Source organism: Trachypithecus francoisi, unplaced genomic scaffold (assembly GCF_009764315.1).
Source record: "Trachypithecus francoisi isolate TF-2019V2 unplaced genomic scaffold, Tfra_2.0 Contig00057_ERROPOS647011, whole genome shotgun sequence".
Lineage (NCBI taxonomy): Eukaryota > Metazoa > Chordata > Mammalia > Primates > Cercopithecidae > Trachypithecus > Trachypithecus francoisi.
The window spans coordinates 229,701-251,944 of NW_022680466.1; the positions used below are offsets into that span (position 1 = coordinate 229,701).

Sequence of the window (22,244 nt, forward strand, 5' to 3'; positions counted from 1 at the left end):
ACAGTAGCCCTCAGTTAAATAAGCTGACTGCTAGTGCCTTAGTGAAGACAGTAGCCTTCAGTTAAATAAGCTGACTGCTAATGCCCTAGTGAGGACAGTAGCCCTCCGTTAAATAGTTAGGTTGGGGGATAGCATCTTGAAGATGAGAGGAGGCCACAGAGAACCTAGTCAGCAACTCCCTGGGCTAGGAGGCCAGGGCTGATCCCTATAGGACCCACTTCTCCCAAGTCTTCCTCATGGACCTTGGGGAGAGGGAGCCTGGAGCTCTGAACCAGCCTGGTGGGGACAGGGTTAGGAAAGCAGATGTAGGGAGCTGGAAGAGGGTCCTGGAGCCCCGAGGGCCAACACCACCCCCAGACCTGGTCCTGCCCACCTGCGGAGCCTTCACCCCAGCCTGGGCTGGTTCCCGGCATCTATGTCTGTGCCCCAGTGAGTGTGGCCTTGTCCCTTCATGGAGTTCACATGCAGGGTGTGGCTTCCAGGGCACAAGGGCAGAATCTTACGCTCAGTCGGTTAAACAATTCTGGAGTGGGCATGTTTTGTGCGATAGCTGGAAGGTGGGTGGGGACGGAAACAAAGGTTGTACCACAGGTAGTTTCCTTTCAGGGCGTTTAGGGTCTTGTGACCCCAGATGTGCCTCTGTACCTTCCCCAGGGCTTGGCAGCTAGGAGGGACCCTGCAGGGGCAGAGTGATCAGTGCCAACCTGGGGCACAGGCTGTCCACGCACTGGGGTGAGATGGGGCCCAGGGAGGGGTGTGAGGGGAAGGATGATCAGATTTTCCTAGAGTGAAAGTGTGGGGCAACAGAGACCCCTGCGTTTCCAGAGGAGGGGATGGCGGATGTTGCCAGTGCCCTACCCTGGTGCCCTCCACTGGGATGACTCTGAGCTGGGGGTCCCACATGCCTCCCTGAGTTCCTCAATGGGATTAAGCTCCAGTCACCAGGCTTTCTTCCCTCCCCTGTCCCCCTTCCCCACCTCCCTCCTGGGACTTCCTGGGATTACCTCCCAAATAAACAACCTGCCCTTGAATCTTTTTCTCAGGTCCTGCTTCTGGGGAAACTCAAGACAGTATAAATTGGTGCAATCTATTTGGAGAAAGATTCAGCAATAAGTATCAAAATTACAAATGTACATGTTCACGGACCAGCAGCTCCACTTCTGGGAATTTATGCTATAAATATAACCTTTCATATGCCATACGATCTGTGAGTGAGGTTATTTATTGCAGCACTACTTATAAGAGCCAAAGATTGGAAACACCTAACCGTCCATCACTGGGGATGAGTTTGGCAGATCAGGGTTCATTCAACTGGCAGAATATTATGCAGTCATTAAAAAGGAATGGAGGGGGCTACACTTTATGGACTGATTTGTAACAATCTCCAAGATAAATTGCTAAGTGGGAAAAAAAGCAAGGTATAGAAGAGCACATTTGTATAAAACAAAAAGAATATATAGCTGTAATTGCTTATTTATTGGAGTGACAATCTCTGTAAATCTACCAAGAAACTGATAACCTTGGAGCCTGTGGAGAGAGGAATTAGGTGACTGGGAGTAGGGAAGGGAGGGAGATGTTCAGGATATTTCCTATGCACCTTTTGATTTTTGCATCATGTGCAAGTTTGCATTACCTATTAAAAACGTAGTCTATACAACTAAAAATAATTATGAAGAATAATCATATACCTGGTGCCTGCTGTAATGATAAGTCCAATTTTAGCTTGTCTCAGGAAAGTTGAACCCATGGCTAGCGGCATTCAACCTTCTCTTTCTCATTTAGCATTCCCATAAGGTGGTTCTGCACCATTACTCCAGGGTTTCTAAATAAGGAAAGTAGGCCTGAGTCCAGCCTTCCCCCAGGATGCTGAGAGTCCAAGCCGTCCTTCCCCTATCCCCTGCCTGAGACATCAGAAGCTTCTTAAATAGTCCTGACTATTTAAGGGAAGAAGGACCTATTTAAGGTTGCAGCCCTTCCTTTCTCGCGTGTTTTGAAATGCAGACCATTGTTTTTGGAGAGGAAGAGGTGAGGCAGGAGGCTGGATGAAATGATCTTTTCACATCAGTTCTTCCTGGGTGGGTACCTGTATTCCAGGGGCCTGGCGCAGTACCTGGTGCATTTGTTGGCTGGTTGGCTGGCTGGCTGAATGTCTTTTTGTCCCGGAATTCCAGGCATGCAGGAACAAGGGAAAAGAGGACCCCTCCTTCCAGTTCCTGAGGTCCTAGTCAGTGATGGTTGGTGAGCAGAGCTCTGAAGTTGGACGCATTTGGGTAAAAATCCCAGCTATAGCCTCCTTACTGCTATGAGACCTTAGGTGAATATCTACCCAAGCCTCAGTTTCCTCATCTATGCAATGGGGACAGAGGCCCCCTCTGCAGGGGGTTAAATAAGGTCCCATTGGGGTGCTGCAAAGTGTGCCCAGCACATAGTAGGCTTTGCTAGGTGTCTACATATCTCTCCCCCTCCCTTGGCAGAAGGATGACCACTGCCACTGCTGAGACCAGACACTGTCCCCTCTTTGTCTCCATCACCCTCACATCAAGGAGGTCCTCCTTCCATCTAACTGAAAACTCTCTGCTGTTACCCAGGCCCGTGCCCTCCTATGCTACTGTCATGCACAAGAGAAAAAGCTGTCAGCTTGTTCCCACTGAGCCTCTTCCAGATCTGAAGCTCCAAGGAAAGTCAAGGTTGAGTCTTGTGGGCCCAACTGTGGGCAGCCCCAGGCCCTCTCTCTTTGCTGCCAATCCACTCCATCACTTTTCTCCCCTCTGCCCGGGGCAGAGGGACTCGGTGCAGGGTCGGCTGTGAGCTGTCCAGGGTCCCAGGACACACTCCTGCTCCTTCTCTGCCCCATTCCCTTCCCCTGCACCCAAGGACTTGGGAAATAGCTCAGATTCCGATGACAAGGAGACTGGGCCCCAGGCAGAGCAGTGGCTGACAAGTTGCGTGTTACAATAAATCCTCACAATTAGACACTGCAAAAAACACTGCTGTCGCGTCCCTAATATACAGCAGAGAGTTGGCTCAGTGTTCCTGGCAACCAATTCTTGAACTAAAAATAGTTGGCTGTGGCTTCACCTTTGCCTCCTCAGCATCCAGTCTCCATAGGTACCAGGGAGGGAATGACCTGGTGTCCAGGTCCTGCCCAGGTGCTGAAGGGCAGAGCACCAAGGGAAGATGCTCACTTTCACTAATGTGACTGTCAAGGAATTGCCCTGCAGAGTAGGGAGTGGGGACCTTCTGTGGGGGACGGGAGCTGGCCTGAGCTGTTTTAAAGCAAGTAAGAGGCTTTTTGAGTAGGCAGCCACCTCCTGAGGCCTCCCAATCCCACCTCTTCAGCACTCTCTCCACCCTCTCGCATCCCCACCCACCCAGCAGCAGCACAAAGGGGCCCGAAGTTGCAGCTTTAGGGAGTCTAATGGCCTAAGGAATAAGTTCTCATCCACTGTGACACCTTGGGCCAGTCACATCTCTGGGTTTTGGCTTCCTCATCTGCAAACGAAGGATTAAATAAGTTGATCTGTTTCTGTCTAGATCCTTAGGCATGGTGAGCCCTCACAATGGCAAATACTCTGTCCCAAGTATGCTCACATGCATCAAAGTCTCTGAAATGCCAACACGTGGGTGTGCGACCCCCCTCGCAGAGCAGTGGTCAGCACGTACAGAGAAGCAGCCCTACGTCAGACCCTCTGTCTTAGAACCACTTGCCAATAATAAATCACCCACCAGCCCTATGAAACAGGTGGCTCATGAAGTCTTGTCAGTCAGCCATCCCTTAGTCTAAATGAGTCTAAAAGTCCTTTCCTGGAAGACAGGGGGAAGCATGGAGTCTTGGGGTCCCTCCTGGGGCTGTTGGGATATCAGAAGCCTTACCTGGCTTCCCACCATCCCTGTGCAAAGCCCCTAAGTGGAAACCATGGGCCACCACAAGACGTGGCCCTAGCCCAGCTTTCCAACCTCAGAATGTCATACCCTGTCCTGGAGTCCTAGGACTCCTCACTGTTCCCCAAACAGACGGAGCACAGTCCCACCTCCTGGCCTTTGTTCACAATGGTGCCTCCACCTGGAATGCTGTTGTCCCTTCTCCCCTGTCTCTCTCCCCTCTGTCCCCTACATTTCTCTGTTGGTAGAAATCCTACTCATCTTTGAAAGTACAAATGTCACCAAGTCTTTGATGAAGTTTTCCCTATCCCGTGGCTAGAATGAGCCCCTCAGGGCCCCTCTTCTAACAGCATTTGAAACGATGTAGTGTTGGAACCAGAAGAATCTTAGGGACCATGTTCACCAGCATTTCCCAAGATATTTTGACTGTGACTCATCGTAAGAAATCTACTCTGTGTTGTGACCCAGCACACACACACACACACACACACACACAAGTGCATAAAACACACGTGCATATACATATAGTCCACACTCAACCACAGACACAAATAGACACACGTACACATACATGCAGGTACCTGTGGAAACATGTACACACATGCACAGCCAAAAGAAGTGGTTTTCTTGTTTGTTGGTTTGTTTTTTGAGACAGGGCCTCACTCTGTCACCCAGGCTGGAGTGCAGTGGCACAATCTCAACTCACTGCAGCCTCAACCTCCTGAGCTCAAGCGATCTTCCTGTCTCAGCCTCTCGAGTAGCTCGGACTACAGTCACGCACCACCATGAGCGGCTAATTTTTCTATTTTTTGTAGAGACAGGATTTCACAACATTACCCAGGCTGGCCTTGAACTCCTGAGCTCAAGCAATCTGCCCACCTCGGCCTTCCAAACAGGCATGAGCCACCATGCTGGCCCAGTAAGTTTCTTTGTGTAATACTTACCTCTATTATGTGCCGTGCTCTGATGCAGTTGCTTTAAGTTTTTTTCTTTCTTCGAATGTTGGTTCTGACACTAAATTTATTTCCCAATCCTGTAATGGGTTGCAAACTGCAGTTTGGAAAATACTGAACAAGTTCAACCCCTTATTTGCAGATAGAAGCACCAAGGTCCAGAGGGAGGAAGGGACTGGATCAAGGTCATGCAGCCAGTTGGTGGCCAGACTCAGACCAGAGTCCAGTGTCCTTGATTCACAGCAGTGACCTCTCCTCTGTCATGGAGCCGCTGATGGAGCTACTCCTGCGAGGTTGCAGCTCCACAAGTGAAAGGACCTTGTCCCCAGCACCCCAACCCTGCCCCAAAGTGCCCAATGAACGGCTCCATTGGACTGACCGCACAATGATGCAAAAGTGGTTTGGAAGTCAATGAGGGCTGTGCTGGAGTGAGGGGTTAATACATTCAGCTGCTGCGGCCTGGAGACAAGGTCAGCTTTAGCTCATTAGTGGGGCTGGGCTTTCCCAGGGCTTAGGAATTCTGAAATTCACAGTGGAGCAGAAATCCTGCTGCTGAGCTGAGGGGGAGGGGCAGAGACAGGGAGGAAGGGAGGCTGGAAGAGAGGTGGCGATCGATCAGCAGGGAGGGGACATTTTGGGGAAGGAAGGTGGTCAGAGTGGCTGTGATGGTGACAGCGGATGGCAGGATATGATGGGATATGAGGGGGGCTACAGCTCATTAAAAATCTGAACAAGCTCCAAAGAGGATGGAACTCAGTCTCCCTCCAGCTCCTCCTGTCTTCCTCTGAGAAGTGGCAGGGGAGGTCGGCGAGGCGATGTGCTGATGAGCACAGAGAAATAAGGGGCGGCAGAGATGCAGAAGTGAGTAATTTCGACACAGCTCTGCCGAGTTAATATCAGAGGCTGCACTGTTCAGAGATGGCCGAAGAGCCACTTGAGGCCTTTACAGCCCCCTCCTTCCTGTGACACTCCCCGTTTCCACCCATCAGAGCTCAGGACGCTCATCTGTTAATGAGACAGGCAGCTGGTTCCCCACACCCATCCTTGGATGGACAAGGACTTGGAGCTGGCAGGCATGGACGACTCAGGGGCTGGGAGTGCTAGGCTATCCCCTGTGACTGACCCTCTGCTTCCCAATGAGGGGTGTGATTGGCACAAATCACAGAGAAAGGAGACAACTAGGGGGGCCTGGCAGGAGTAAAGGCCTGGCCATTGGTTTACTCATTCATTTGGTGAGTATCCATTAAGCTCCTGCTGTGTGCCGGGCCCAGTGTGAGATGTGCAAAAGTGTAGCTGTGAACAAGACAGTTTAGAACATAGCAGAGAAGGCCGGGCGCGGTGGCTCACGCCTGTAATCCCAGCACTTTGGGAGGCCGAGGCGGGTGGATCATGATGTTAGGAGATCAAGACCATCCTGGCTAACACGGTGAAACCCCATCTCTACTAAAAATACAAAAAATTAGCTGAGCATGGTGGCGGGTGCCTGTAGTCCCAGCTACTTGGGAGGCTGAGGCAGGAGAATGGCGTAAGCCTGGGAGGCAGACCTTGCAGTGAGCCAAGGTCGTGCCACTGCACTCCAGCCTGGGTGACAGTGCGAGACTCCGTCTCAAAGGAAAAAAAAAAAAGAATGTAGCAGAGAAAATGGGCTTTAGACTTTGCTTCGAGCAAGGGAGAGGCCCACAGGAGGCACTGGTGAAGGCTTCCTAGAGGGAGTGAGATTTAAGGCAAAATTTCCAAAGAAGTTGAGGAGTCTAGAATTCAGGTGAGGAGTTGAGATGGGATGGGTGGCTGAGGAGGCCCCTCATATATGTAGTTTGGTGGGGCCTCCTCCACCCTGTGTCTGGGCCTCAGCTTTGCAGCATGGAGAAATCTGTTATTTCAGTTGCCTTTAATGGGAATTCGACTCATAATAAACAAACCTTCCAAAGACTGAGTCATACATCAAAATGTCAATTCATTTTTTTTTAATAGAAATATATTTGACTAGCTAAACCTTATCAGCAACCTGCTTCAGGATCAGAAACCCAGAGTGTGAGCCTCAATGCAACATCACACCAACTAAAAACTCTGGGCAAACCTTTCATCTTCTGTGAGCTTCAGTTTCCTCATCTGAAAATAGGGATAATCATTGCATTTACCTAGGGGCATGAGGAGGATTAAGTGAGCTATTACGTGTCAAAGTACCTCATCTCTACAGAAGGACTATACACAGGCTGGTGATTTCATAAATTTGCATTTATTTATTTACCATTTTGAGACAGGGTCTGTGTAACCCAGGCTGGAGTGCAGTGGCATGATCTTGGCTCACTGCAGCCTTGATCTCTCAGGCTCAAGTAATCCTCTGACCTCAGCCTCCCAAGTAGCTGGGACCACATGTGTGCACCCCCATGACTGGATAATTTTTTTTTTTGAGGCAGGGTCTTACCATGTTGCCCAGGCTGGTCTCAAACTCCTGTGCTCAAGCAATGTGCTCACCTCGGCTTCCCAAAGTGCTGGGACCACAGGCATGAGCCACTGTGCCCAGCCTGCATTTATTTTTTAGTAGATGATGAATGCACATGGTACAAATTCCAAAGGTACCAAAGGACATAAGTTGAACAGGGAGTCTCCTCCCTGGTTCTCACCCTGCCTCAATCATTAGCTACCCAGTTCCCCTCTTTGGAAGCAACCCACATTATCAGTCTTCGTGTATAATGTTTTTTCTAAAAAGTCTCTTTTATATTACAATAATAACTTGTTGTATACAAAAATCCAAAGGGAATACAGTGAACACCTTTTATTCCTTCCAGGCTCCCACCCCAGAAGTAACTGTGGGGCAGTCTCTTGTTTAAAGGATAACTATTATTGCTAGTCCTGGATTTACCTCTCAGGGGACAGTCTACTCAGGAGACCAGATTATAAATGAGAACATGCTGGATTTGCCAGGAAATGGGTGGAAATGATGTCAAGTTCCCAAGGGATATTTTTATCAACTTAGTGAGAGGTGAAGCCAGCTGGACTTCCCCGATCCGGTGGGGACTTGGAGAACTTTTCTGTCTTATAAGAGGTTTGCAAAATGCCCCAATCAGAGCTCTGTAAAAACATACCAATCAGCACTCTGTAGCTAGCTAGAGGTTTGTAAAATGCACCAATCTGTGCTCTGTAAAATGCACCAATCAGCGCTCTGTAGCTAGCTAGAGGTTTGTAAAATGGACCAATCAGCAGGACATGGGCGGGGACAAATATTGGAATAAAAGCTGGCCACCTCCCCCTGCCCCCAACCCCCCCACCCCCTACTCCACCAGCCAGTAGTGGCAACCCGCTCAGGTCTCCTTCCACGCTGTGGAAGCTTCCTTCTTTAGCTCTTTCGCTCTTCACGATAAATCTTGCTGCTGCTCACTATTTTTGGATCTGTGCCACCGTTAAGAGCTGTAACCCTCACCGTGAAGGTATGCGGCTTCATTCTTCAAGTCAGCGAGACCATGAACCCACTGGAAGGAACAAATTCTGGACAATTAGGGCCAAGGAATGAATGGCCCCTGGTCACTCTAGAGAGATTTATCATCCATCCAGTCCTTCTGGTGGGGCCCTCTACTAGGTGCTGTGGAGAACACAAAGATGAATGAGAGAAGCATGCATCTTTCATCTTTTATTAGTAGGACAAAGGACTTAGGTCCATGGATTCATCCAAGTCTGAAAGGAACAGGAGAGTTCCCCTAACGTACCTCTCAGCACCACTACTATTTCACAGACCAAGAAACCGAGATCCAGAGAGAAGACATGATGTGCCCAAGGCCACAGAGCAAGGGGATGGCTGGGTCAGGTCTGGCAGACAGATATGGGGACACAACCCTAAAAAAGGTGGGAACTGATGCATGAGAGTGGGGGGCCTGGAGTGTGTTACAATCCAGGAGAGAGGGAAGGAAGGCTACTCCAGGCAGAGCTTGAGGACAAGCCCCAGGGCAGGAGGCTTGGGAGTGTGCAGGATTCACTCTGACTTCCAGCAGGACGTTCACAGCAGAGGACCCGGAGCAAGGCTGGAAAGGAGGGGTAGGCAGAGATTCTGGTCCAGCCAGGGGGAGTCACCGTGGGAATATAGCAGTCAGAGATTCAGGGACCCTGGTGCTGCCAGACTCCAGAGAACATGTTCCTTCTGCAGCCTGCATGGGCGCACCTCTGGAGTCTGCACCACACCACACCTGCTCTGCACAGTTGGCACAGCTGGAGAGGCATGGCCAGAGCTTCACCTTCGCTGCTTTTCTTCCTTGACCCTCTCCACCTCCTGCCTCTTTTGCCCCATAACAACATCCTTCCTGTGAGGGGAGACTCCCAGGTCACCTCTGTGACACCCCTATCAATAAGTCCTCCACTTGGATTTCCTCCACGGGAGTCTCTGCTCATTTATTTGGGGCGACTCCCATACTGCCTTCATCCCCTAGACTTGGGACTGTCCCATCAGGCCCCCTGGGGTGGCCTCCCCATCCCTCCAATTTGCTGGAATCACAGGCAAGGAAAGCCTCATCATACACTGCATTTGCAAACTCAGCTCCCAAGCAGCCTGCAGTCGCCAAGGTCTTAGCGGGAAGGGATGGCCCAAGTCCACTAGTATCTGGATAATTTGAGAAGGTCTTGTTACAGGGACTATTTACAAATATGTGCACAGAGTGGGGAGACCTCAAGGGGACATGCAACATCTTGAGGCCAGTGAGAACTCAGCTGTGACCTTTGTTAGGTCCAAAAGGAAAAGGAGAGGGAGAAGTTCCCAGACCCTATAGAAGAGCCATGGAGAAAGGCTGCCACTGGACCTGCAAGGACCTCAGTCAAGGGACACAGCCAGCCCATGGCCAACCTACAGGGAGAGAGTTGGAGGGATAAGTACCCGACCTCACCCTCCTTGCTCCAGCATGGACTTCCTTATTGACTGAGCCCAGCCAGAGTGGGAAGGTGATGGAGGACTTAGACAGCCCTGAACACAGAGCAGATGGGGAGGGTGGAGGGTGGATGTGGAGGGGCAATGGGAGATCCCCGGCATAGCCACCTATTTCCTTCACCATGGACTGGTGTCCATCCTCCTTCCATGTCCTCACAAGCCCTACCAGGCTGTTTGCAGCTAATGGATACCCATCTCACAGGTAACACCTCTTTTCCCTCCTCCCCTTGCCACATGACTTAGGAGCCCTCTGTGCTCCTCCTGCAGCTGGCCTGCAGGTGGGAACCATAATCTGAGCCATTATCACCCCCTTGCCCCAACCCCATGGGGACAGATCCATCTGGCCAGCCTCAGACCAGTCCTCTCATGCATGAGGGACTCGGGAAGGGGGCGGCATGAGGCCTTCCTCTTCTGGAATGAGCTGCTGCTGTGTAGCCAGTGGACTGAACCCTGGTCAGCACTTCCCTGGCTCAGACATGCCTGGGAGGTGCTGGACCCCATCCAGTTGAGCCACTGGGGCCTGGCCAGATGGCAGGCAGCAATGCTAAAGCTGGCTCTGAGCCACAGGCCTGGCTGTGAAAATTGAGCAATGGGTGGCCCAAGGGAGGCAGATGCCTTTAGCCACCTAGGGCAGAGCCCCAGGTGGCCAAGTCCCATCCTGCTGTGGTTCACCAGGCTTAGACTGCAGGTCCACTGAGTCCGGCAGGGGCCCTGGGGTGGCAGCCATGCCCTGGGAAGGCGGTGTGGTACAGAGCCAGGGAGGCTAAGAGCTGGGAGCCCGGGCTCGGCTCTGTGCTGCCCCACACACATGGTCTTTGGAAAACTGCTTCCTCCTCTGAGCAGAACCTTTCTCCCAAAATGAGCTCTCCTATAGAACTCCACTATATAAAACGGTTGAAACAGAAGTGCACCCCCACAGCCCCCTCCCTGGGCTCCCCTTCACCATCCCCTCCCTGCACCCAACCTTCAGCACCAGTCCTGAGGCATCTTTTTGGAATCTTGGGTTCCGCAGAAAACGGTTTGGACACCATGGTCTGCGTGCTCCCTGAGTGGTCCCAGGCAGCTCTCACGGGCTGTAAGATTTTTAAATGCATATAAAAATAGGCAAAATGTTATAAACTCCCCATGTACCCATCACTTGGATTCCACAATTAACAACTCACAGCCAACCTTATTTCATCAATATCCTTATCTGCTTCCTCCTTTCCTGTATTATTCAGCAAATTCTGGACATCATGTCATTTCATCTATAAATATTTCAGTCTGTATCTCTAAAAGATAATGACTCATTTTAAATACATAACCACAATGCCATTATTACACTTTAAAAAATTAACAACCATTCCTGAAATTGTCAAATATCTAATCAGAGTTCATATTTCCAATTGTCTATTTATAGGTTTTTGCTTGTTTTTAAAAATCTGTTAAAGAATCAGAGTCCAAATGAGGTCCACATAACATATTGCTGCTGGTTGATAGGTCTCTTTGGTCTCTCTTTGTCTTGCTCTGTGAGTTAGAAGTGGCCACTGAAGGTCAGGGTGGCCATTTGTGTGGGCTTCCTCGGGGGCAGTGAAGACATTCCCAGAGGCTGGAGGGGGGATTTGTCCTGCCCTGAGCCCTTTGTAAGGCCAGAGGGGAAAGGAGGGGAGTGAAGGAGTGAAGGGTGGTGAAGCTGCCACTGCATCTTCCCACCAGGAGGCTGAAGCTGCCTGACCAGGGTCGGTGGGGGGCGCTGTTCCCATCCAGGACTGGGTGGCCTTGAACCCCAGAAAACGGGGGTGCCTCACTGTAGTGAGCAGGATGCAGAAGAGGATGGGTGCTCAGAGAGTGCGCTCTCCTGGAGGCAGGAGCCTGGGGCCAAAGTCACTGATAAAAGTGACCATTAACTGAAGACATTTCATTTGGTATCTGCTGAGACATGACTTTGCCAGAGGCTGGGACTGCAGCGATGACTGGAAAGCAGTCTCTGCAATCTGGGAACTTGAAGCTCTTAGGGGAATCAGCTAAGCACATACCCTGTGCATTTAACCTCTAGATTTCAGTATATCTATCTGTAAAATGGAAAAATAGCACCTCACCTATTAGAGCAGCTGGTTTCGACCAAAGTCCTTTCTGGCTCTAAAGTGGGATTTTATGAAGAGGAAAACAAGGGACAACCTATACCTGTAGTAGAGATGAGGGGAGGGCAGGGTGAGGAACATTCCCACCAAAAGCCCAGAGTCTCAGGCCTGGGCTTGCCTGACTACCCGCTGATGCTCCACCACAGCTTTCACCCCAATGCCTTCCCATGGCCCCAGTGCTCTAGAAATGATGGAGTCCAGGAAATGCACCGTGGCAGACTAGCCTCTTCAGACAGAATGGGTCTGGATCACAGCCTCATGGAGGAGCTGCATTTCTGCTGTCCATGGTGCCACACTGCTGTCAAGGCCAGATTTCCTCAGCCTCAGCATATGGATATTTTGGGCCAGATAATTCTGTGTCGTGAGGGCTGTCTTGTGCACTGTAGGATGTTTAGCTGGACCACAGCCTCTACCCACCAAATGCCAGTAGAACTCCATCAACTATGACAACCCAAAGTGTCTTTGGATATTATGAAACGTCCCGCCTGGAGAGAGCCACTGGTCTGGGCTGGAGGGATGCAACTTCTCTGTAAAGATAAGTGGATGTGTGTAGGTCCTTTCCACGCTGATCTTCCGGCTGACATCTCTGATGTGTTTTCACTTCCAAGACGCCTTCTCATTCGCCCAACTCTTCTTATTTCAAATTCACCTTTAAAAAGTGTTTTTTTTGTTTTCTTGTTTGTTTGTTTTTTTGAGACGGAGTCTTGCTCTGTCGCCCAGGTTGGAGTGCAATGGCGAAATCTCAGCTCGCTGCAGCCTCCACCTCCCAGGTTCAAGTGATTCTCCTGCCTCAGCCTCCTGAGTAGCTGGGACTACAGGCACCCACCACCACACCCGGCTAATGTTTTGTATTTTTAGTAGAGATGGGGTTTCATCATGTTAGCCAGGATGGTCTCAATCTCCTGACCTCATGATCTGCCCGCCTCGGCCTCCCGAAGTGCTGGGATTACAGGCGTGAGGCACCACACCTGGTCAAAAAATGTTCTTGACAACAACAAAAAAAAGTAACAAACTTCAATGGCCCTCTTGGCCACACTTAATAAATGCAAAATATGGTAATTGTGCCCAGGGTAAGTTCACTCGCCCTTGAGTGGTACAAGTCAGACTTGGAGGGAGGAGGAGGAGCCCTCTGTGGCCCTCACCTATTGTCGCTGCCAACCTCTATCCCATGGCTTGTCTCCACTCCCCACTTTAGCCCATCCACTGGAAAAAGCAAAAAGGGAAGACTAGCCCCAGAGCATCATTTTCCTGGAGCCGGGGCCTCCTGAAGGTGATAAAGGTGATACCTCAGCTCCCCAGAGGACTAGGCTCAGGTCATCTCTCCATGACACTGAAAAATATCTGGAGTGGGAGTTGGGGACATGGGCTCCGATCCTGTCTATGCCAAAGCCAGCTGTGTCACCTCGGACTCAGAGGTATTGACCTCTGAGCTCAGCCTTCTCATCTGTAAAGTGAGGCTGTTAATACCTCCTTCATGGGGTTATTAAAAGAATTAAATGGGAAAATGTTTGTGAAGGAGCTACATAGTGCAAATTGCAAGACAAATCTTAATTATTATTATTATCTGTTGTTCTAAGTGAGAGAATGAAGATCACCACACCCCTTATCCAAAGGCCTGGAAAACCCTCCACTGCAGCCCCCCAGCCTCATCCCATCTCCTCTTCCCATCAGACCGGCCCCTCCCCTGCAGCCCCCAGCCTCATCCCATCTCCTCTTCCCATCAGACCGGCCCCACCCCTGCAGCCCCCAGCCTCATCCCATCTCCTCTTCCCATCAGACCGGCCCCTCCCCTGCAGCCCCCAGCCTCATCCCATCTCCTCTTCCCATCAGACCGGCCCCACCCCTGCAGCCCCCAGCCTCATCCCATCTCCTCTTCCCATCAGACCGCCCCTCCCCTGCAGCCCCCAGCCTCATCCCATCTCCTCTTCCCATCAGACCGGCCCCACCCCTGCAGCCCCCAGCCTCATCCCATCTCCTCTTCCCATCAGACCGGCCCCTCCCCTGCAGCCCCCAGCCTCATCCCATCTCCTCTTCCCATCAGACCAGCCCCCTCCCCTGCCCTATACTTGTTCCTTGGGCTCTGTCTCTAAGCGACCCTCCCGCCTTGAAGGTCTCACTCTCTCACATGTCCATACCCACTTCCTTCAATACCCAGCTCCCAACCCACCTCTTCCAGGAAAATCTTTCCTCTGAAAAAGGGGGTGGGCTCAAAGCCAGATCACCTCTTTCCCCAACTGAATTACCTATTGTGACCTCCACAACCCCATGCCAAACTAAGCACAGTGCCAGGCAGATCTAGGTGAATAGTAACAATGACAATGACGATCATTCATAATATTGAATAATAAAAATAGCAAACATTTGAAGCATTTACTATGTGCTAGGTACTGTGCTAAGCACTTTACATATTTTAATTCCTCTGTCGAATGCCGGCTGGCTGTGTGGGATTAAACACCTGCCTCTCTGCCTCCAAACCCCAGCACAAGCATCACCTCCCTGTAGAGTCTTCCCCATTGGTCTCAGGCAGAATTAATATTCCTGCCTCCACACCCACAGTGCCTGGTCTATTGTTGACCTAATTTCACCAGCTCTTCATTATTTATCAAAGTGGTTGCTTCCCACTCCAGCCTGTGAACATCTTGAGGGCCAGGACCCTGTTATATTTATCTTTATTAGCTTCAGTCTCCAACAGTGACTGGTACCTAGTTGCTCCTCATTAAATGTTTGTTGAATGAATGCACAGATGAATAGTGTAATTAACACAATATCCTCCGATGTTCATGGGATTTTAAAGAGGCCACTTTCCTAGCCTCATACTTCACAAACATTCCAGACCAGTGCTACTCCAAGCATGATCTACAGACCGGCACCTGTCTGCAAACTGCGTGTTGCCAGTTTATGACCAGGTAAGTGCAGAAACTGAGAATAGCATTTAGGTTTTTTTTTTTTTTTTTTTTGGAGAGGGAGTTTTGCTCTTGTCGCTCAGGCTGGTGTGCAATGGCGCAATCTCAGCTCACTGCAACCTGCGCCTCCTGCGTTCAAGCAATTCTCCTGCCTCAGCCTCCTGAGTAGCTGGGATTACAGGCATGCGCCACCCACGCCCAGCTAATTTTGTATTTTTCATAGAGACGAGGTTTCTCCATGTTGGTCAGGCTGGTCTTGAACTCCCAACCTCAGGTGATCAGCCCTCCCGGACCTCCCAAAGTGCTGGGATTATAGGCATGAGCCATGGCACCGGCCCATGGCTCATATTTAATCTCCACAACTATTATTATCATCCTTTTTTTCAGGGGGAACTGAGGCTTATTGAAGTTCAGCAACTCCCCAAGGTCCTAGAGAGCAGTGGTAGGGCGGAGGTGGTGACCCAAGCAGTTGGATCCACAGCTCATGCCTTAGCCACATCACTGGCAGAGTGTTAAGGGACTCAACAGGAGCATTCCTGCTAACTTGGCGGGTTCTGGGAAACTCTATGCAGGAAATGATGTTTGTCCTGAGTCTTGAAGAAGGCATAATGGGGAGGGGCATTCCAGGGCAGAGGTACACAAGAGACAACGGCGTGAGGGGAGTCTGGTGAGGCTGGGCTGGGTGCGGTGGCTGGTCTTGAACTCCTGACTTCAGGTGATCTACCCGCCTCGGCCTCCCAAAGGCTGGGATTACAGATGTGAACCACTGCTCCTGGCTACATTTTCACATTTTTAAGCCATTAGACAGAATAGCTTTATGTCCATTTGATGTGCTAGTATTTAAACTGGGCTTTCATTTTGGCTTTTTTTTTAAATTGCTTTCTCTCCTTCCTTCCTTCCTTCCTTCCTTCCTTCCTTCCTCCTTCCTTCCTTCCTTCTTGCTTCCTTCCTTCCTCTCTTTCTCTCTTTCTTCTCTCTTTGACTGAGTCTCACTCTGTTGCCCACGCTGGAGTGCCACAGCAAGATCTGGGTTCACTGCAACCTCCGCCTCCCAGGTTCCAGTGATTCTCCTGCCTCAGCTTCCCAAGTAGCTGGGATTACAGGCTCATGCCACCACGCCCAGCTAGTTTTTGTATTTTTAGTAGGGATAGGGTTTTACCATGTTGGCCAGGCTAGTCTCGAACTCCTGACCTCAAGTGATCCACCTGCCTTGGCTTCCCAAAGTACTGGGATTACAGGCGTGAGCCACCACATCTGGCCTTTTATTGCATTTTTCTAATAATTCATTCCCGCAGTGTTTTGCAATCATATTGGCCTGTGACAGATTAGAAATTTTAAAATACAGAACCAGTTATTTGCCACAGTTGTCCGAGAAGTATGGTTCCAGACCAGCAACCACCCCAGGATGGTTAAGCCAGTGGAACCCCACAGGCAGGAGGTACCTACTCAGCCCTGCCTCCCTGGGTCTCACCCATCATTACATCAAATCTGTCTCTCCTACTGTTTGGAAGGACATGCGATTGTCTTTTATTCCTGTTTGGAATCCTCACATTTCTCCTTTCTTCCAAATCTGGCAGATTAAATGAATGAAAGCTGATTCCGCTGCCGGCCTGGACAGGAAGGGCAGAGGGCAAGGGAGGGATGGGATGAGAAGAGAATTTGGAAAAGGCCATGCTGGGAAAAGAATGCTGGAATGGAGTAGGAGCCTATCCTGAGGAGGGTGTGCAGAGGCTGCTTTGGCTGGGGCTGAGAGGGGAGGAAGGGTATAGAGGGAGGGACAGGGCAGACACTAGCATCTTCACCAAGCCCAGCAGATGACAGCCAGGCCCTTGAAGGTGAAACGAGGTAGTTTCAGGACAAATGAAAAGGGATACTGAACCTTTTTACAGAGGGAATATTGAACACCAAACTCTCATAACCCCCCTGAGGCTGCCAAGGCCAAAACTATAAATAAGTAGGTTGAGGAATTAGGCAGAAGCCTCCCTCCCCTCACCTGTCAGTCGGCGGAAAGTGGTGGGGTGGAGGTTAAGTCAGTGAAATCAACACAGACAGGATGAAATGAGCTATCTGTAGATGCCACTTCAGAAAGCAAGAAGGTCTGACTCCTGGGCGAAAAAGTCAGGAAGAGCAAGACTTGATTGCAGTCCAATCGATGGCATTAGCATATTTAAAGATCATGTCAAGGGGAGGATAATGGGGCTCAGAGAGGCAAAATTTGATGGTGTTTATTAAGCAGAGAGAAACACAGAACCTGGAGCCATCTAGTCCCTAGAGAGCGTGCTCCAAGGTGGGGCCAGGGAGGGAGCGAGGCCTTGGCTGGGCCTGGGCAAAGCTGCCAGAGGACCAACTGGCTTCCTCTCCTCTGATTCCACAGCCTACTGCTGCTGGTGAATTTCTGATCAAGAATTCTGCTCCCCACAAAGAATTGCCTAGAGGGTGCCCCTCACACTTCAGCATCCAGTCCACTCCATTGTGATGATGATGATAGTATTGGTGACTACAGCTAACCCTCATTAAGCTCTTGCTATGTGCCAGACTCCCTTCCAAGCGCTTTACAAATATCAACTCCTTCAAACTCCCCAACCACCCTCAGAAGTAGCGTTTCTACCCCGACTTTATAGATGAGAAAATTGAGGTATTATTAAATAATTCTCCAAGTTTATACAGCTTGTAAGTGGAAAAGCCAAGATTCCAACTCAGGCCATCTGACTCCAGAACCTGCAGGACATCAGACTGCCCCGCACTTAACTGTTGTTGGGAACAGTTAGTTGTCGATCTGCTTAGCATGTCCATCCCTTCCGGGGTTGGCTGGGGCAAGTCAGTGCCCACCTCGGCACAAACAGCTCCGGAGCACTAACCTAATGCGGGTTTTGCGACTCGGGACTGTGTGCTTCACCTAGAAAGTGCCAGGTGTGTGGATAAGCCATGTGAGCAGCTGGCTTCTTGGGCAATGCCCCTCCCTACGTCAATGTCCCAGGCTCCCTTAGGGCCCAGCCCTCCCGGCACTGTGAGCTGGGAATCAGGAGAGGAAGGACTAGGCTTACCCTCTGTGTGCCTCCATTTCCAGTAAACTGTGTTGCATCTTATGATCTCTTAAAATAACTCCAGCTCCAAATGAAGGCCAGTGGACCCATGAACACGCTGGCTCTTGCCCAGTGTGCTGAGAAGTCGGCAGGAGAGAGGAGTAGGGTGGGCACGGCAGGGCACAGGGTGCAGGGCAGGTGGGTTCAGTTTGATTTCAAAGCCGGCTGCCCGCCGCTCCAGGTGCTCCGGTGTACCCACAGGGGCTGCACTGGCCAGGCGGCGGCCGAGGCTTTGCGGGTGGAGTGAAGATTTCTCTACCTCCCAGTGACTCCCCTTCTCCTATTCTCCCTTTTCAGCTCTGGTAGGAGAGAGGAAGAGCGAAGAGGAAGTCAAAAGTTCTGTTCATCTGGAAGGGCTGGGAGTTGCTTCCTGGGATGGGGAGCTCCGGAGCCAATCCAAAAGACGGCCCCGGAGTCTGGCGGGGAGGCCCACCGCTGCCCTGAGGGCTCGGCCGGGAGGGGGCGCTGTGTCCTCCCCACGCCCTGCCCGCGGGCTCCTAGCGGCGTTCGCGGTGCTGCAGCGCAATGCGCGCCCGGCTTTCCCCTGGGCAGCGTTCAGTGCCCGCTTGTCCTGCAGGGCACCGCCATCTCCCTTTCATCTTGGGGCTCCCAGGTCCAAAGGGTTCCCAGATCCAGCCTCTTGCCTGAACCAAAGTGGCCAGGCACTCAGTTTGTAAGATGAACGAATGAAGGAAGAAACCAACGAATGAATAAGGGCTCATCCTGCAGAGCGTTCGCGTCTCAGCGCGCACCAGGCACATCAGTGCCAAAGGTGCTGGGGGTCGGGCCCAGCGCCCGGCGCGGCTGAAATGGGGGCGGCGAGGAGCTCCTCCTAGCCAGCCGCAGGGCGGGAACTGCCCAAACGCAGGTCGCAGCTTCACCGGGTTCCGCCGCGGCTCCGCTCAGTAGGGACCGCCCTGTTCCCTAGCCCCCAGTAGCCTCGCCCTCATAAATTCACCTGAGCACCCCTGCCCAAGTCCCCCCAGATCCCTTGGACTTCCCAGGCCCCGACCTCGGCCGGGCGAGAGGCTGACCCTCTACCGCGGTCCCCTTCCCCCATCCCCGGCTTCTCCCCGGGCTGTGGCGGCCGCCACCGCTGCCAGCGCGCCCGAGGACTGCCGCAAACGCGGGCGCAAGGAAAGGGGATCCTGGCGGCGGGACGCAGGGAGAGGGCCGGGGGAAGGGGAGGGAACGGAGGAGGCGAGGAGCGGGGAGGGAGCCGAGGGGCGAGGCGCGGAGGAGGGACCGAAGGGGAGCGGAGGGGAGAGGGAGGGGGAGGAAGGGGAGGGGACGGGCTGGGCGAGGGGGCGGGGAGCCGAGGCAAGGAGCGGCGCGGACCGTGGGGGAGGCGGCGGGGGCGAGGCCGGCAAGAGGCGGCCGCGGGCCAGGCTGAGTCGGGAAACGGCGGCCAGACTTCCCTGGGAAGGGGCGAGCGAGAGCCGGGCCAGGCCGGGCCGCGGGGCCGGGGAGCGCCGAGCCGGGCACTTCCGCACCAGGCAGCGACCGAGGAGCCCGGCCGCCCACCCCGTGCCGCCCGAGCCCACAGCCGCCCGCCGGCCCCTCTGGGATGTCCGCGGGACCCGGGCATTCAGGACGGTAGCCGAGCGAGCCCGAGGATGGGACGGCACCCGCAGCTCCGGCTCGTTAAGGTAAGAGCCCGCCGGCCAGTCCTCGAGCGCTGGCGTCCCCGGCCCCTGGCTGACGCGGGACGGGGCTGGGCTGTGGGTGCGATGGGGGCGGGGGCGCTGGGAGAGCCGTGCTCAGGTCCGCGAAGGCTGGGCTCCGGGGCAGCCTAACTCTCGAGACCTTTGGAGCCGGGGTTGGGTAGGCAGGGGGAGACTCAGGTGAGACAAGAAATCGTGGCGAAGCCGCCGGGATGTTGGCGGAGGAGGGGGTCCGCCCACCCGGGTAGCGGGCTCCGCGCCAAGAATCGGTCTAGGCTTTGGGGCAGACGCCTAGGGGAGGGGAGGTTCCACCTCCCACGCCCCCCCTGCAGACCCCGGCCCCGGGACGGGAGGCTCTGAAGCGGGGCTCCCCACCTCGCCCCAGAGCCCCCGCACAGCTCCCTGACTCCGCACGCCCCCGCCTTAGTCCTGGGAGCGCGTCCTGTCTTTTCCCCTCCGCGGCAAGCTGCGAGCCCGGGGAGCTGAATGCCGCCAGCGCCTGCGAGCCGTTGATCAATATCGCAGTCTCAGGGGAGGAGACGGTGCCTCCGGCGGCGGTTCCTGTTCCCCCACCGCGGCCGGGAGCGCGACGCTCGCTCTCCAAGCCTGGGCACACGCAACCTCCGCGCTGCGCGGCCGACCCTGCGACGCGGATCAGGCGCTGGAGTTTAGGAAAGTCGCCAGACCGCACGTCCAGCGTCTGCCGGCTGAAGTTCGTGGGCGGCGGGGGCGGCCCGCGGGTTGTGTGAGCCCGGGAAGGGCTGGGAGGCCGGCAGTCCGGCCCGCCGCCCGTGCCAGGCGTCACTTGCAGCCCCGAGCGCTTTCCAAAGCGTTTTGGTCTTGTAGAGTACAGGCGCGCCCGCTGCAGTCGGCCGGAGAAGCGGGTGGGCCTCTGCGCGGCTGCCGGGAAACCCCGCGCCGCGCCAGTCTGGGCATCGCCTCACCCGGGGCTCGGGACTCCGCACGGTCCGCTCCAGCCACAAACATAGACACCAGCTTGACCCGGCTCAGGGCATTCAGAGCGATTACATTCAAGAGACTTCGGTGGATTTGGGGGAGGGGTGCAGATTGGCGGAATTTCATTTTTCCATCAGTTATTAAACCAACTGGTTTGAGTTAAGCCACCAAGATTTTTAAATGCAGCAGCTGCTGCTTCCTTAGTTGAGACGTTACAAGTTACTGAGATTTTTCTCTAATCCTGCCCCTCCCCAAATATTTATAAATTGATTCTTAAAATGACCGAGGTTTGGTCTCATTGAACCCACATCCCCTCCCTCATCCGTTGTCTGAGGGCTAGGGATGAACTCACAGATTATTTTCTGGGCGTTCGAGGTGACAGACAGGTGAAGAAGGTAGAAGTAAAACATCCAGAGAGGTCGAATAGATGGCACTGAAGGGTAATATTTTCCAAAAGTCTCGTGTGTACCGAAGCCTGGTCTAAATGCACAAACCAGTTAGACCAAATAGTCTTTTAAATGGATTCAAAGGATTGAACTGTGGGTGTTTTCTTTCTTTCCTTCTTTCTTTTCTTTCTTTTCTTTTCTTTCTTTTCTTTCTCTCTCTCTCTCTTCTCTCTCTCTCTCTCTTCTCTCTTCTCTCTCTCTCTCTCTCTCTCTCTCTCTCTCTCTTTTCTTTTCTTTTCTTTTCTTTTCTTTTCCAGGTTTACACGGAAATAGATCAATGTTCTTTTTCTGGCCTTTCTTAAAATTGTGTGCAAATCTCTGTTTAGAATGATCATGTTTTCCTTTTTAAAAAGTATTTTTATTTCCGTTGTTCCTACTAGATGATAGGTATTTGCCCTTTATGTCTGGCCTAATAAACTCAGTAGGCATTCAATAAACACCAGATGAATGTGGGGCAGTGAGTGAATGGCCAGCAAATGCTGGTTTCAAATGTTGGTTACAATTAAATAGTTGCTTTTGTTCTTTTATTTATGTAGCATGTACAATTCACTGAGCATTATTCTAATGTTGCTTATTTGCTTTGCAAATATTAAGTCATTTAGTCTTCCTAACAGCCCTAGGGAAGTAGGAATTATTCCTGAGACACAGAGAGGCTAAGTAACTGGTTCAAGGTCACACAACCAGTGAGTAGTCAGAATTCAAACCCAGACACTCTGATAAAAGGCTTTGTTTTGTTTGCTTTTACCAGAAAATATCCTTTTTTTTTTTTTCGAGACAGGGTCGAACTCTGTTGGTCAGGTTGGAGCGCAATGGTGTGATCATAGTTCACTGAAGCCTCAACTTCCCTAGGCTCTAGTGATCCTCCCACCCCAGCCTCCAGAATAGCTGGGACCACAGGCATGCAGCACCACACCCAGCTAATCTTTGTATTTTTTGTGGAGATGGGGTTTCCCCATATTGCCCTGGCTGGTCTCGAACTCCTGGGCTCAAACGATCAGCCAGACTCAGCCTCCCAAAGTGCTAGGATTACAGGCCTGAGCCACCGTGCCTGGCCGTTACGAGAAAATATTCTAAGCCACTTAAATTTCACTCTAGAGCTCAGCCAGATGAGAGCTCAGGTAGTTTTGTCAGCATGAGAGTATGAATCTAGGGGATTTAGGGTTAATCCCAAATCCAGCTCTGTCCCCAACAAGTCAGCCAGGGTTGGGAAAGGGTTCACTCTGGGGCCTATATTGTGGGCCTCACACTATACCGCTCACAGAGTCCTGGGGGAAAATGTGTGTGAATGGGGAGAGACAGGGTGTGTGAAAGTGTGTGTGTGAGTGGG

At 52.2% G+C, this 22,244-nt stretch overlaps 1 protein-coding gene across 3 annotated transcripts in view; it reads left to right on the plus strand.

Moving 5' to 3' along the window:
• Positions 1 to 19,173: 19,173 nt before the first annotated feature.
• Positions 19,174 to 22,244, plus strand: part of CRHR1 (corticotropin releasing hormone receptor 1) — a 52,801-nt gene continuing 49,730 nt past the window's right edge. For 2 of the 3 annotated variants that reach the window (XM_033217673.1, XM_033217503.1), the window contains exon 1: positions 19,174 to 19,499. In XM_033217673.1, coding sequence (XP_033073564.1) covers positions 19,467 to 19,499 — 33 coding nt within the window. In that variant the 5' untranslated portion in view covers positions 19,174 to 19,466. The remainder of the gene's footprint in view (positions 19,500 to 22,244) is intronic. The other variant, XM_033217580.1, reaches the window with a different exon arrangement.